This window comes from Dendrobates tinctorius, unplaced genomic scaffold (genome assembly GCF_039654945.1).
Source record: "Dendrobates tinctorius isolate UK_male_01 unplaced genomic scaffold, ASM3965494v1 ptg000046l, whole genome shotgun sequence".
NCBI classification, from domain to species: domain Eukaryota; kingdom Metazoa; phylum Chordata; class Amphibia; order Anura; family Dendrobatidae; genus Dendrobates; species Dendrobates tinctorius.
The window spans coordinates 78511207-78526926 of record NW_027361714.1 but is presented as its reverse complement, the minus strand read 5'-3'; the positions used below and the strand labels follow the sequence as shown (position 1 = coordinate 78526926).

The following is a 15720-nucleotide window of genomic DNA, read 5'->3' as shown; positions in this document are numbered from 1 at the left end:
GGCGCTGAGGTATTTACATTGTAATTCCTCTATTGAGTACATTCGTCATTCCTCGGGGTGGACTAAACATTTAATAGATGTTATACCCTAGGAATACCACTGATAGAAGAAAGGGTGAGAGCGTCTGTCCTAAAAGTGGGGGTTACCAATGAGTGGGAGGAGAAGAGACACCCAGGGAGAGAGCCGGAAATGTCGGTATAACTTCTGCCACGCCCTCCATGTGGACATTGAAAGTGAGTTAACTCTCACCTAAGTCTGCAGTTCAATATAAGGGAGATGCAGAAGAGCAGGGAGAGCCAGTCCCGAGGCAAGGCAGCATTCCAAGTAATTTTGGGCATACAAAGACGTCCCTCCCAGCCAATCCACCACCACCTCCCGGAACAGGGATGCTAAGTTATAGTGTCTGATATCAGGGAAGTTTATCCCCCCGTTTCCCCTCGGTTGTTGGAGTAGTTTATAGGCTATACGGGGCTTTTTCTCCTCCAAAATGAATGAGCGTTATAGATAAGTGATCTGCTTCTCCACTTTAGGAGCTAAGTAAATCGGGAGAGTATGGAAGAGGTAGAGGAGACATGGAAACTCTGTCACTTTAATTAAGTTGGCTCTGCCTAGGTATGACAGGTTAAAATCTTTCCATTTAACTAGGGTAGATTCTAAGTTTTTAAGATATGATTTGATATTGGTATTGCATAATTTGGCTGGGTGTTTTGTCACCTGTATGCCCAAGTATTTTAATGAGCCAATAGTAAATTAACACGGGAACCTTGATACCCATAAAGGTTTGAAGGGGCCACTTAGCATCATCACCTCTGTTTTATCCCAGTTGATATCGTAGCCCAACATGCCTCCCACATCCCCCAGTTCTTGCATAAGAGAGTGCAAGACCCCTCTAGGGTTGGTTACTACCAGCAGAATATTGTTTGCAAACGCTGCAACCTTCAACTACCTAGAACCCGTAGAAAGCCCCCTAAAAGTTGGGGTCTGTAATAGATGGCGCAATAGAGGGTCTATAGAGAGGTTAAATAAGAGGGGCGATAGAGGACATCCCTGTTTAACTTCCCGAAAATTAAGGTCTTATTTGCCTGTTTTGTGGTTCAATAAAGTATTGCCACACTGCTTTACTCTCACCCTGTGTTGTCTGAGTAGTATTACGCTCATGGTTAAAGGAGTGTGGGCGTTCAGTGGGATGAGCCCTAGTCCATGCGGTTTCGGCTAGCAGACTGGAGCACCAGCTGACCCCCGTGTCTCCACAATACAATTTTCACCATTTCAATAAAATAGAAATTATACAAGTTTGTTAGTTATGCTGACCTGGGAAATCATGTTGCCAGGTAATTTTTACTGCACAATGAAGACCGTAAAAACAATGGTGGAATTGTGTTTTTTCACCATTTCATTACACTAGGGATTTTTTTTTCTCCATTTTACAGTATGCATGAATGCTGTAATTTAAACTTATAACTTTCTCTGCAAATGAAACTCTATTAAGGATTTATTGATGATAAATAAAAAAGTTATGGCTTTTGGAAAAAGGGAAGAAAAACAAACAAACCTAAAATTCGAACATTGGCAAGAATGGGTAGGGGTTAATAAACTATATAAAAGTGGTTTTAAATCAAACACTCACTTTAAGGTGATTTTATTTAAAATATGCTGTAATAATAATAATAATAATAATAATAAATAATAATTTTTATTTTTATATAGCGCTAACATATTCCGCAGCGCTTTACAGTTTGCACACATTTTCATCACTGTCCCCGATGGGGCTCACAATCTAAATTCCCTATCAGTATGTCTTTGGAGTGTGGGAGGAAACCGGAGTGCCCGGAGGAAACCCACGCAAACACTGGGAGAACATACAAACTCCTTGCAGATGTTGTCCTTGGTGGGATTCGAACCCAGGACCCCAGCGTAATAATTGCAACTCAATTGAACCTATGTGTAATAGTTATGAAGTTGCATCATGTAAGCCATTTACCTGTTCTAGGTATCCAGCTAAGGGAAGAGATGTCAGCATTATTGGCTCCATCTTGGGAGGGACTTTTGAAGGAAGCTTATGATTCCAATATTTTTCTGGGAGTCTACAAAAACCACAAGTATTACATTTGAGGTATTAATTACTGAAATTTGACATTTATCAAAAATACAACAAGCAACCCAGTAAGTGACACATCACTGGGATCAGGGGCCATTCGCTCTGTTGACACCATTATAGTCTATGGCCCCGTCGGTGCATATGTCCGAATCTCGTTTTGTGGGGGAAGGAGAGTTCGGACGTAAGCCCCGACGGGACCAACGAATGAGTGCCAAAATGCAGTGTGAGAGCACCCTTAGGAGAAGTTATCAGTATTACAATGGTTGGGGTCCAACATCAGACACTGACACCTCACTGTTCAGCTGGTGGAGTTATAAAGTACAGCACAGCTCCATTCATTTTGTAGTGGTAGCTCCAAGGTTCTGCAGCTCAGCTTCTATTCAATCATTCTTTAACTATTAAGACTACATTAGTCTTCCAACAGAAACAAAGTAAATGCACCTACAGTGTCATTGCTTTCGTAAAAAATGCATATATGAGCTTGGGTCAATGGAATTCATATATTTACCTCATAAATCTTTGTAACTTTTCATCACTTTCAATAATATATATTTTATCTCTGTACTCCACAGCATTTTCAATGTGTCCAGAGACAAGAGCTTCATACCTATAAAAAACAGATCAGCTGATCACACAAAATGATGTAACATAACTGGTACTGTTATTGTCTTCCTTTTACCATGAAATGATATCCCACTGGCAATCAGACCGCCATCACTTCCGGAAATACTTTGTCCTGGTGCTATGTATGTTATTTATATAACTGTTATTTCTTGAAAATATTGTCATTTCTGCAGATAAATATTTTTATTTTACTAATACAAAATGTTAAAAGTACTGACCTCTTTTTCCCATCCACATAGGTAACTGGACAGTATCCCTTCATCTCTGCATTTTTCGGGAACTTTGATTTCACATCAGCCACTGTTAACCTCTTGGGTAACATTTCAGGAGGAGGAAGTGGATATGGTGCTAATGGAGGCACATACAACTCTGGAGATTGCAAGAAAGCCTGGGAAGTATACAAGGATACTGTTGTTAATGTATTAAAATACTGGCAAGTCACCAGAATGTGTTTGCTACCAATAAAGAGACTACAAATATGCTAAATTACTTTAACATTAGAAATTATCCCCTATACATAGCATAGGGGATATCTTAATGACTGCTGGGACCCCCACCAATCCCAATAATGAAGTGCTGAAGAGTACCATATGAATGGAGCAGAGGCCAAGCATGCACACCTCCGTTTGATTCATTTTTAATGGTGGGAGTGCAGGAGAACAGCCACGCACAGCACTCAGCTATCTCTGACAGTCCCATTGGCAATTGAGAGAGCCAAGGTGACCTCAGCTTCGCTCAAAGTCAGATCTTCAGAGCCCCATTTTTTGGATTGATTGGGGTTCCAGTATTTGATCTCCAGTTATCAATAATCCCTACCCTATAGCTAGGGAGAAATGTCTTATCCAGGTAGATATCCTTTATTGAATGTAAAGCAGTGCTTTCTACCCATCTTCAGTGCATATACAGAACTTATTTGCCACTACATTACATCCATAGAGTTAAAGAGGACCTGTCACATGTCCCAAAAAATTTAGTTTGCTACCTTGCCAGAATCCCTGTTCTCTCTTGAATCTGCTGCTTTTTGTTTTTCATTTGTCCCTCCATTGCCGAGATATGTCTTTTTTTCCTTTTGGCGCCAAGCATGCTAATTCCTAGCTGTGGACTAAGAGGTAGTGTTAGAAGAGTTTTTTCTGGGGATGTGAAGTCCTTTCACCTCCAGGACATTGCCCAATCACCATCATAATGTAAGAAGACTTTCCTGCGCACACGCAGGGGAGTCACATTGAGAACAGGAAGACCTCTGTTCAATCAGTTTCAGATGCTGCCAAGCAATGATTGGACAGCATCATACAGGGTGGTCTACACGCCCTTACAGAAAACAGTTGACACAACCTCTTGCAGCACAAACCAGGAAATAGCATACTAGGTGCCAAAAGGAAAAAAAAAATTACATCTTCACAAAGGAACGGCAAAATGAAAAACTGAAAAATAGTGGTAGATTCAGGGGCACACGAGGACTTTGTCACGGTAACAATATTATTTTTTTAACATTTGACAACTTTTCTTTAAGTGAGAGATACTGAGTATTTAAAGGGCAGAAGATTCGGAGATTTAAAGGGGTTGCCTCACGTTATTAAGATAAAATTGGAAAGAGTTTTTAAGAGTTTCTAATTAAAAATCTTTCCCAGTCTTAAGAACAGAGGGTTTTTAATTGTATAGTTACCATAAGTTCTCATTGTGTAACTTACAGGCCAACCAACGTAACAAAGATGGCTTGTTTCCTAGGCAAGGATCACATGTTTACAAGCTCTTTACTTTAGAGCTTGCAAGCACTGGTGTGAAGCCGGCTGGATTCAGTTGACTTCTGTCCTCCACCCCTCCACTAATGCTGCAAAGGCAAAGATTCTTCTGATTATAGCTTAGGAAAGTGCACTGTTTGCTGCTGGCCCAAATTGTCACTTATCGGTGTCCCCCTCGCCCCCCCCCCCCCACACACACACACGAGTGATGCACTCCTGAAGATGAACCTTGAGAAAACCCCTTTAAGATGGCTCCAAAAATAATAAAGACAAAAAGCAAACAATAAAGGGACAATTGTCAAGAACTTAATATGTAGCTAACAGCAGAGAAGTTGTCAAAATAATGAAATAACATACTTTATTGTCCAAACTCCCACAGATCCAGTGTCACTGCTCCAGTGCTCTCAGCTGTCTTTGTTAACTTCCTTGAAGTAATGATGTTCTATTCATTCACGGGACCACCAAGCAGTTACTGGCTTCGACGGTGTACGGCACTTCATCGCTACAGAGTATAGCGTCTCCTCGAGTGGACCCTCTGGGCCGTGATACCAACCCACCCTGGGCGAGCTGGCCTATTGAGGACCACCCCCTATACAGGGAGCATCAGGGACAAACCAAGGGGGATAAAGTACCACAACTGCTGGTGGCTGGCTCGAAGGAGGCGCGAGAGACCGAGTCTAGCTAGGTGAAGGTGGGAACACGCAGGGTACAAGAGTGCGTAAAGCGTGGACACGGTGGTACACAGGGTACAGGATAGTGCTGAGCGTGTACACGGGGGCACGCTGAGTACGAGGCAATGCAGAACGCGTGCTGTGAAGCACGCCTGGGTACAAGGCAAGGTAGAGTGTGTGCTGGGAAGTGGCGGATCCCGCGTCTGGAGGCACGTATGCTCCTGTTCCACTTCAAATCAAGCTTACCAGCCAAGCCTGAGGGCAATATGTCCCAAGATTGAGCACATCAAGCTATTCAGTAGGTGCATATCCTATTGCAAGAAATCTAGCACATACACGTAACTGAAGAAGGTCATTTATTGACCGAAACGTTTTCCTTCATACTACAATAAATCTTCCCTGATCATACTTAAGTTGAGTGCTAAGTTTCTACATACTATCTATACGGTTTGGGAACCTAACTTTAGCACCACCCTCTAGTTGTGCTCACGGTGTTTTGTTTCATGGGTACAAGGCAAGGCAGAGCGCCTGCTAGGAAGCGGGCCAAGCACAAGGAAAAACAGAGCGCATGCTGGGAAGCACGCCTGGATACAGGGTACTGGACCTGAGTACGGAGAGCGACCAAGCAGGCCTAGCAAGGAAGCAAAAATGATAATCAGGCACCGCCTACAGGAAGAGGCGGCCTGATATAGGGAATGCACGCCGGGACTTCCGGGTCAGGTCCTCCAGGACCATAGAGACGTCAGAGCTGGTGCGGCACGGTCAGAGCTGCCGATAGTGTGCAAGCATCCCAGATGGGACCCCGGGGCCGGGCGTACAGCCAGAGAGTCAAGAGTGTGCGACATGTGCGCGCACCCTACGGGATCCCAGCGCCGGCCGAGAGACCGGAAGCGAAGATGTCGGGCGGCGTGCGCCAGCGCTGGAGATGTGCGGTGAGAGCGGTGTAACACAGAATAGTAAGCAAAGACCGAAGGGGACCACTGGAGAGTTGGTGCTGGAGACACTGGGCTTGAACAGGTGAAAACAGGTTATTTTTATTTCAGCAAACATCCTGCTGTTAGCTATTAATGTAGTTTTTTCTTTATAGTTTTATGGTTTACAGGAGAATATTTGTGTACTGTGTAGTACCAGGTCAAGTGGTCACCTGGATGCTGTTTGCAATTTATGAATTTAACAAGAATAATAATTCCATGAAATATGAAAAAAAAAATCTGACTGCAAATATCTTCTAAAACCAATTGTACAGCATGTCTGTATGTTACTAATGTATATGTGGACATTACATGCAGAAATATTGCACACACAGACATAATCATGGCGACACCTGCATGTTACTGGGCTCCCATTACTTCCTGGATCAGGACAGTATACCACGGACATTCTGACACTTGTGCCTTGGGCACCAGGGGAGGTTGTCCCATTCTTGGTTCTCGGAATCCATCTTAAGATTATATTATCTTTCATATATATGTAAGCAACCATTTACGGCTGGAAAGATATTGTTCTTCTGAGACGCTACTGCCCCATTATCACTACTCTTTCTCATTTGTCTCCAGCATGCATAAATAACACTAGCAGCTCTTTCTTCTAAACAACTGAATTACCGGCTTAGTGCTTGGGCTGACTGAATCTATTTAAGGAGATAAACTAGTTATATGATGATTTTGAGATTACTCCCCACTAATGTAACCACAATAAATGTATGAAAGGATTGTGACTTACATCATGCTCCTCTTGTGAAGCCATCTTGTAGTAGTGCCCACGGAACTCGGCTGCAAACTTCAGGGATGATGTTACAGAACAGTCAACGAGCTCCCACCTTTGTGCCAGACTCACAGGACAGTATTGTCCAAAGTCTCCCAGCCGAGACAGCAGCTCGTGAGGAGTGATGCAGAAGTCAGCGATAGCAGCAGCGTTACCTGCTCAAACCATGAGTAAAGAAAGAGGGAAACAATTTAAATTTTACATAATAGTCGTAAATTGTGAGGTCTAAAAATTACAAAATAGGTCATAGAATTGTGACTAGTGTGTACATTTTTCCCAGTAGCAACCAGCAAAACTGGCCAATGTACAATATGCAATTGAATGTATGTACAAAGCTGCTAAACCTTCTATGTTGGGATGAACGAATGAACAAACTAGTTTCACAAACAACATTAATGTGCCAACAGAGAATAAAAAACACATACCTTCTTTTATTTTTCCTAGGTAGGTTTGTATTTTATTAATACTTGTGTGGACCTCTTGAATAATTCTGCTGGACACCGACCACTTGCTGCACATTGCATCTACTCCACACCAGTTTTGATGCGCAGTTACATAATACTCCTTAAAATGGTTAATTTCTTGCTTATAATTGGAGTTACGCAGCATTAATATCTGGGTACTATCATGCAAAGGGTATGGCCTGCTGTGGAAAGAAGTTATAATGAGGAGTAATAATGAGAGTTTGAATTTTAACTTTAGAATGTAAAACTCTGACACACAAAGGGAACTTGTCTTCTTCATGATGCCTGAACCAAGACCAGCATGTTAAGGCCACATATATACATTGAGTATTTGGTGAGTTTTTTAAGCCAAAACCAGGAGTGGGTGATAAATGCAGAAGTGGTGACGGGTTTCTATTATACTTTTCCTCTGATTATTCCTCCTGGTTTTGGCTTACAAATACTGGGGTAAAAAACTCACCAAATGCTCAATGTGTGCACATGGCCTTAGTCTGAAATTCTGCAGTCCTTCAGATAAAACATACTTTGATAAAATTGGCCAGGGACTATGCATGATGGATGACACGTCCAAGGCAGGTCTTTAGCAGCTTCTCCTGCCTCGCTCCCCTAGACTGACAGGACTCTCACAATACACACACACAGCTAATGTCTGTGGTTCAGGCAGCATGCCTAAGCTAGCAAGTTTCCTATAGATGAGATCTATGTTAAAAATCTAAAAGATATTAATGAAAAACTCAGCAAACTCCAATACAGATCCCTGCTAGATACTATAATTAAGGAAAAGTCCCCATACACATTAAACTACTGTCAGCTGAATCCACCCAACATAGCATATTGGATTCATATTTGATTTCCATGAGATAAGCCAATGCCCAGAAGAGTCAGGTGCCTTGGGCCAAGTCCACTGAGGGAGAGTTGCATGGAAAAAATATCCATCGACCAAACTATCATTCAACCAACAGATTCCCATTGTACATGGGTGGCTTAAATCCAGCCATACATAATTAGTAGCTGGTAACTGATTACTTGGCCAGCAGTAAAAACAAAGATATTACAGATATGTCAAATTCTTGTCTCAATAGGTAGACTTTAGATTATTGGCAAATCCTCCAACATGGCTACTTCTCTTGAGTATAAAGAATCAAACTAATATCTGAAGAAGTTCACTCCCAGGTAAGCACTAGCGTTCAAACAGGCACCGGATTCTTGTGTCACTCAAGAGCAGTATGAGGTTTATTGAACTCCATAAACTTGCACAGCTCTTTAAATGAAAATAGCCCTTTTCCAGCACATACGTAATATCAAAAACCACAGTCCTTTTCCAATGAAAGCAAAGCAATAATGCAGTCTCCTCCAAATGGCTCATTCAGGTCAGGCTCAGTGGGCTCAAACTCACTGGTTACTCATACATGGTTGAGCTAATCCCAGTTCAATCACACAAAATTGTTATTGTCTAGTGATACTTGCAGTTTGGTGCATATGACCTGTGTAGTCTCCTCTCAGGCAGATTCTGTCTTGTCTCTGAATCTCCAAAACAACCCACACAGCTCAGCTCCCCCCAAATGACTGCCCCACAAATGAACACAGGATATGGTTCCAGTCCTAGTTAGAGAGGTACACCTAAATAGTACCTCCAATGCTAGGAGTTAACCCTGACCTAGTTGGCTTGCCTACATACAGTCATGAACAAAAGTGTTGGCACCGTTGAAATTGTTCCAGAAAATGAAGTATTTCTCCCAGAAAATTACTGTATTTACACGTTTTATTATGGTAAATTTTTACACTTTGCTTTGATTATAATTCAGACAATTTATATATCTTTGATAATTTAATATTTTAATTTTAGCTTTCTAAGTGTTATTCATAAAAGCAATAACACATGGTGCTGTCTCTGATATAGAGGTGTCTTTTGTTACAGAAGGCATAGGAAACTGGACAGAAGTTTAAAGTACGTCTGTCTGGAGAATTCATAATTTATTCCCAATTAAAATACTTTCTTTCCTATGTAATGTATATAGCCATTCCCCTTTCTTCTGGGGGCGTAAAAAAAAAGTTGTTGCTTTGGATCTGAAGACAGACAAGAATTGTATACCGACAGAAACTGGCTGTGTGTATTTTCTTGCCTCCGATGCATCATATTTATTTTATTTAATTTTAATTTGGACCAATAATTGCAAAGATATAGGAGACCGTTTGCGTCTCAACCCAAATTAGCTCTCCTTGGAAGGGGCTACCTTAACAGTTCTACACGTTTATTTACTTTGAGTGCATTGGAACAACATAAATAAAGAAAAAAGCAAATTAGACATAATTTCACACTAAACCCCAAAATTGGGCCACAGAAAATTGTTGCCACCTTTCCAAAAATGTGGGTAAACAATTTTGCTTCAACCATGTGATGCTCGTTCAAACTCACCTGTGGCAAGTAACAGTTGTGGGCAAAATGCAAATCACACCTGAAACCAGATAAAGAGGAATAGTTGACTCGATCTTTGCATTTTGTATTTTTGTGTGTCACACTAAGCATAGAGAACAGAAAGAGGATAAGAGAACTGATTGAGGACTTGAGAACCAAAATAGTTGAAAAATATCAACAATCTCCAAAGATCTTGATGTTGCTTTGTCCACTTTGCACAACATAATTCAGACGTTTATAACCTGGGAAAAATACTTAATTTTCTGGAACAATTTCAAGGGTGCCAACATTTTTGGCCATGACTGTATCTTACAGACTCGATGTAGTAGGATGACTGAGGCTGCAAAAACACATTAATGGGTACTAAGTCTGTTTTAGTGTGAGCAGCAATGAGTAGGAATCCAAAATATAACCTTTATAGGTCATCTAAAAAGTTAGTCTGGTCAACAACCAAGCTGACCCCACCAAAAAACAATGACATATTGCTGTTTTAACACACGTTATACCTCACTAACACAAGAATGCATTCAAAACATGATATCAACCCCTGCTATACCACATTCCAACATAGTAAGTTGAGTTGGTGTATTATATGTGTGAATAAGACCAAATTACTAAATTAGAATGTAGTATAGCAGGGGTTGCCATCTTGTTTTTAATGCACTTTTGTGTTAGTGAGGTATTGGTGTTTTATCACACATTATATGTCATTGTTTTTAGGTGGAATTAGTTTGGTTGTTGACCAGACTAACGTTTTAGATGACCTATAAAGGTTATGTTTTAGATTCCTACTCATTGCTGCTCCCACTATTGATAATAGTAGGCGATTCTGATATGTTGTGTATTTGATATATTTAATAAATCTGTTTTAGGGATACTTTTGTTGTTTATTGTAATATGAAGGGGGCACTGATGCAGAACTCTGGTTATAATGGGGCAATGTGGCTATCATTATAGGTATATAGTCAGAATGTTTGGTGGTGGGGCTTCAAAGTACAAAAAAGTACACTTTCTTCAACTCTGTCCAAACTAATTCTCCCATAAAGTCCTCCCTTCAACCCTCTAATTAGTCTTCTTTATACTGCCTGTTAAATATTATTCCCTCTTTTTCCTCCACTAGTATGCTTGTCCCATTTTCATCTCTTAGACTATCCGTGTTCTCTAGAATGATCCAATAGATATCAGACTGTTTCCTGCTCAAGATTTCAAAAACATAGAAATACGGTACATTTCTGTAGATGAGCCGACAATCTAATAAGCCATGTACATAATTAACACTGTTCTACCAACTAACCCCCTTTTTCCAGCTCTTGTTAGCAGAGTCTTCTCTCCTTATTGGTTTCCACAAGCTTTAAAGGGAATCTGTCAGCAGATTTTTGCTATGTAATTTGAAGGCAGCATGAGTTAGAGGTTAAAACACAGATTTCAAAGATGCCTCTCTTATCATGCTTACAGGTTCTGTTTGCTTACAATGAAGGTTTTAGCACCAGTAGCTTATCATTGCTGTGACTAGCTGGTTGTGTGAGCTTTGGTCCCTCACACCCCCTCCTGTGATAGGCAGCTCACTGTCTATGGGCATTCTACATACAGAGCTTGGTGTGGGTGGGGTTAGCTTTCTCAGCTTTGCTTCACTGCTAAATCTAAAAGCTTTGATTGTGCCAGAACGGGTGCACCCAGTAATCTAAGTGATACATCCTTGGATTCAGCTTATCTTTGCCTATATCAGGTTGCTCTCAGATGAGGTAGCAAAAACCTTCTGAAAGATTTCCTTTAAGTGTTGTGAATCTTCTAATTTGACTGTCATATGTGTAATTTATAATTTGAACTAAGTAATAAAACAGTAAGCTCTCTCAAGTGGCACTGGAAGCCAGGAGGTTTTTATAAGCTCTTTGCTGTTAGCAATGGTAAAACTGGATGGTGTGTCACTGAGCTATCCATCAGTAGGATGAGATTGGCAGCCAATGGGTGATCATATTGCCCTATTTATATCTTCCCAGCATACTGTTATTGCAAGTTATTGTGTTTGCAGTACTTCTCTGCTTTGCTCATTTTGGATTGACATAAGTTTCTAACATGACATGGTTTCCCAGTTTGTTTTGTTGGATAACCCCTGCATGTCCTTTTCGATTTGACCCTTGGACTGCCTGACTACTTTTTTTGACGTCTCTGCATGACATACTGACTATGCATTTGGCTCTGAATTAGTCTCTTTGGTTCCTACCTTGCTTGCTCAATTTTTTCCCTCAACTCACACCTGTATAGATTCAACATAGGAAGCACTGAAATGAAGACAACATCCCAGCATACATTTACAAGGTGAACACCAGGAAGGAGCTTTAGGAACCTGCTAAGTGGAGTGACTGTATAATTGTTAACAAGATTGTGCATAAATTATAGAGATGGTACATGTACTGGAATAGTGTAAGATTTATGGACATATTATGTTTGGGAATTTGTTGAATGACTTTACTTTTGCTGTCATACAACGATTTATTAAATTTACAGAGGCTTTTACTTTTTACATGAATTATATATGTGTTTGGTAATAGCTTCTAACATTTTTGTGTATTTCCCAAGGCTTTCTTTTTTACTATTGCATTATGTAGGATAATTAAAAACTATTTATCTGGTGTAATATTTATGAATGTTAAACAGCCCTGTGGATTTATGTATGATATCTCAATAATCCACATTAATATCATGACATGGATTTCTGGTATCAGAAGCTTAACAGAAAACTGTAAGACATCACAATTGCTATGAGATCACATCAGAAGTCTGACATAAAAAACCCTTTGATATCAATTGACAGTAAGGAGGTAATGTAGGTTTGAGTCATTGTATCCCTTCAGCAGACACCAGGGATGCAGCTTGGAAGAACATTGCTTTGCTGGTGTGTCTAGTGAAGCCAATACGTCACATAGCCAGGTGGGGCAGATGAATGTAAATTATACCTCCACACTTATTAGATAGAATTTGGCAAAACCCACCGAATATAGTGGGATAAACTGACAATCTTATGTGTATGGGAGCCTACTAACTCTCACATCACAGAAAATAAGGATCTGTTTCTTGAATTTTTGGCCCTATCCTTTTGTTCTACAGGCAAATAAATATCATTCAGATGAGTACAAATGAACTATCAGCCTAGCAGTCATGTGTATGGGAAGTCATTTTTCCAACCGTAACCCAAGGTGTTTATGAAACATTCTTCAGGCACCTTTTTAATATACAATTAGACTTTTAATTAATTACATTATCATTTATGTATTACTTATGTATTATGTATTATTTATGTAGCTGGGAACTGATTTGTTTACCCTTTGGTGATTTTATTTGATCTCTGTTTGGTCCTATCAAATAAAGAATGTATGGCCTCTTTGCATATTGTTCCATATTTGTTAAATTATCTATCTATCCACAGATAGATAGATAGATAGATAGATAGATAGATAGATAGATAGACAAGCACAGATAATATGCTTCACCTGGACTAAGATAAGAAACATATTTTAGAACAACAAGATGATTCCTCACCAACAGCTGACACCCAGCTATTCAGTTACTGCAAAAGTAGAAAAGCAGTGGCACGAGCAAAGCAAAGAACACCCAAACAAGGGAGGCGGCTGTGTCCCCCAATTAAGAAAATGGTTTTACAATGAGTACCAAAAATCCTTTTTTCTTGGGCGCTTCTTTGATGGACACAGAAACCATGGGAAATTCTAAAGCCGTCCTTGGGGTGGGAAAACTAATAACTGAAATGCTAAAGGAAGAATAGCAATCACTCAAATTACCAAGTGAGCAACTGACGCTTTCAGTACTCTTCTTCTAAGACTTGCATCTATCGATGCACAGGTAAGAGCACCACAAAGATGTTGTGACGGACTCAGCTCCTGCTGAGCCCATTTTTTGAGTGGACCCTCTGGGTCGTGGCACCCACCCACCGAGGGCGAGCTGACCTTGTGAGAATCCACCCCCTATACAGGGAGTGTCAGGGGCAAGACTGCTGGGACCAGACGGCCGGCTCAGGGGACACTAGACGAGTGTCTGACGACAAGGACGAGCAGGAAGCAAGACGAGACTAGACATAGGTGCAAGGTATCTTCATTAGAATAACACAGGATCACATACAGAGTAAACAAGCAAAACATGCAAGGTGCGCGCGTGGGCACGCCAAGGTCCATAACATGGTACATGCCAGGTGGCACGCCTAGGCACAGGACAGAGTGCGTGTAGAGACACGCCAGGGCACAAGGTACAAGACAGTGTGTGTAGAGACACGCCAAGGTTCAAGGCAGGGTGCGTGCTAGGAGCCACGCCAAGGTTCAAGGCAGGGTGCGTGCTAAGAGCCACGCCAGGGTTCAAGGCAGGGCTGCGTGCTAGGAGCCACGCAGGGACGCACACCTCACTGGCCAATGCACACGGCTGTAACGCCAGCACGAGGCACGACTAAGGCACAGGAGGCGGGCAAAGGAACCTTCGTGCTAGGAGTGACGCCAGGTTCAGGGCAGGGTGCATGCTAGGAGCCACGCCAGGGTTCAAGGCAGGGTGCGTGCTAGGAGCCACGCCAGGGTACAAGGAAGGGCTGCGTGCTAGGAGCCACGCAGGGGGCACGCCACACTGGCCAGTGCACACGGCTGTACACAAACACGAGGCACTTACCACGGCACAGGAGACGGCCAAGGGGAACCCACGCCGGTGTTCAATGCAAGGACAAGGCAGGGAACAAGGCAAGGAACAAGCAGAAACAGAGCCAGGTCAGAGCGAGGACAGAGTCTAGCAGCGGAGCGTAGGCAGAAGCCCAGAGCCGGGCCAAGGGAAGACCTTGGGACTAGACATAGAAACGAGCACTAAGGAGAGGAGAAATGGTGCGTGTGCCAGGGAGCACTTCAGAGCACCATAGGAGAGAGCGAGGCAGAGCAAGCAAAGACTGAGACCATAGGGAGGAACACAAAGCAAGGAATAGCAAGGCAGAGAACACAGGGAGGACTACAAGTCAAAGCATAGCAAAAGCAAGACATGGCAAAACAGGCGAGGCAGAGAACACAGGAAGGACTACAAGTCAAAGCATAGCAAAAGCAAGACATGGCAAAACAGGCGAGGCAGAGAACACAGGAAGGACTACAAGTCAAAGCATAGCAAAAGCAAGATATGGCAAAACAGGCGAGGCAGAGAACACAGGAAGGACTACAAGTCAAAGCATAGCTAAGGCGAGACATAGCAAAACAGACTAAGACAAAGAACAGCAGAAGGACTACAAGGCAAAGCAAGGCAAAGACAAACATGGCACGAGAGACAACACAAGACATGGCACAAGACAAGAGGCAGAATACGAGCACGGAGCGTGTGCAGAGACGCACTACAGAGCAAAGTGCAAGGGCACAGAATAGAGGGAGCAACCCCACAGACCCAGAGCCTTGCAGGGAAGCAACACAATAATCAGGCCCTGAGCATAGGAAGAGGCGGCCTGATATAGGGCATAGCACCTCCTCCTCCAGGTCAGGACCAGGGGAGCACTTCCGGGATTCTAGACATGACGAGATGATTGCAGAACCAGACAGTGCAGGATCTTAAGAAACGTCACATGATCAAGGACTCCAGACATGACGAGAAGATCACAGAAGGCAGAGCAGAAACGCAGGCATCCTGCAGCTCAGACATGAGGTGAGTCTGCACACTGCTCTAGGGAACATGCAGGACAGCAGACAAAACATGCGCATGCACATCGCTCCAGGAGTTCTTGAGACAAACAGACATGGCAGACATGGCGGACATGGCGGACGTGACAGATGTTGACTGAAGACAAAGTGGCGGCAATATGGCACAGGAGAACAAATGCCTGGTGTTGTATAACCCAGGAGGCTTCTACCATACGGGAGGATTAAGCTGTGCCTTGGCAGATTCAACCTAGCTAAGCCAGATCTTCTGGATTGGCAGATCGACG

The 15720-nt window shown here is 42.2% G+C and overlaps 1 protein-coding gene across 4 annotated transcripts in view; it reads right to left on the bottom strand.

The window, feature by feature from the left end:
• AK9 (adenylate kinase 9) overlaps positions 1 to 15720 on the bottom strand; it is a 211726-nt gene that overhangs the window by 43671 nt on the left and 152335 nt on the right. For all 4 annotated transcript variants that reach the window (XM_073576031.1, XM_073576028.1, XM_073576030.1 and 1 more), the window contains 5 exons: positions 7322 to 7542; positions 6855 to 7051; positions 2941 to 3110; positions 2607 to 2705; positions 1982 to 2084 (listed from right to left, as the gene is read on the bottom strand). In XM_073576031.1, the coding sequence (XP_073432132.1) occupies positions 1982 to 2084; positions 2607 to 2705; positions 2941 to 3110; positions 6855 to 7051; positions 7322 to 7542 (790 nt within the window). The remainder of the gene's footprint in view (positions 1 to 1981; positions 2085 to 2606; positions 2706 to 2940; positions 3111 to 6854; positions 7052 to 7321; positions 7543 to 15720) is intronic.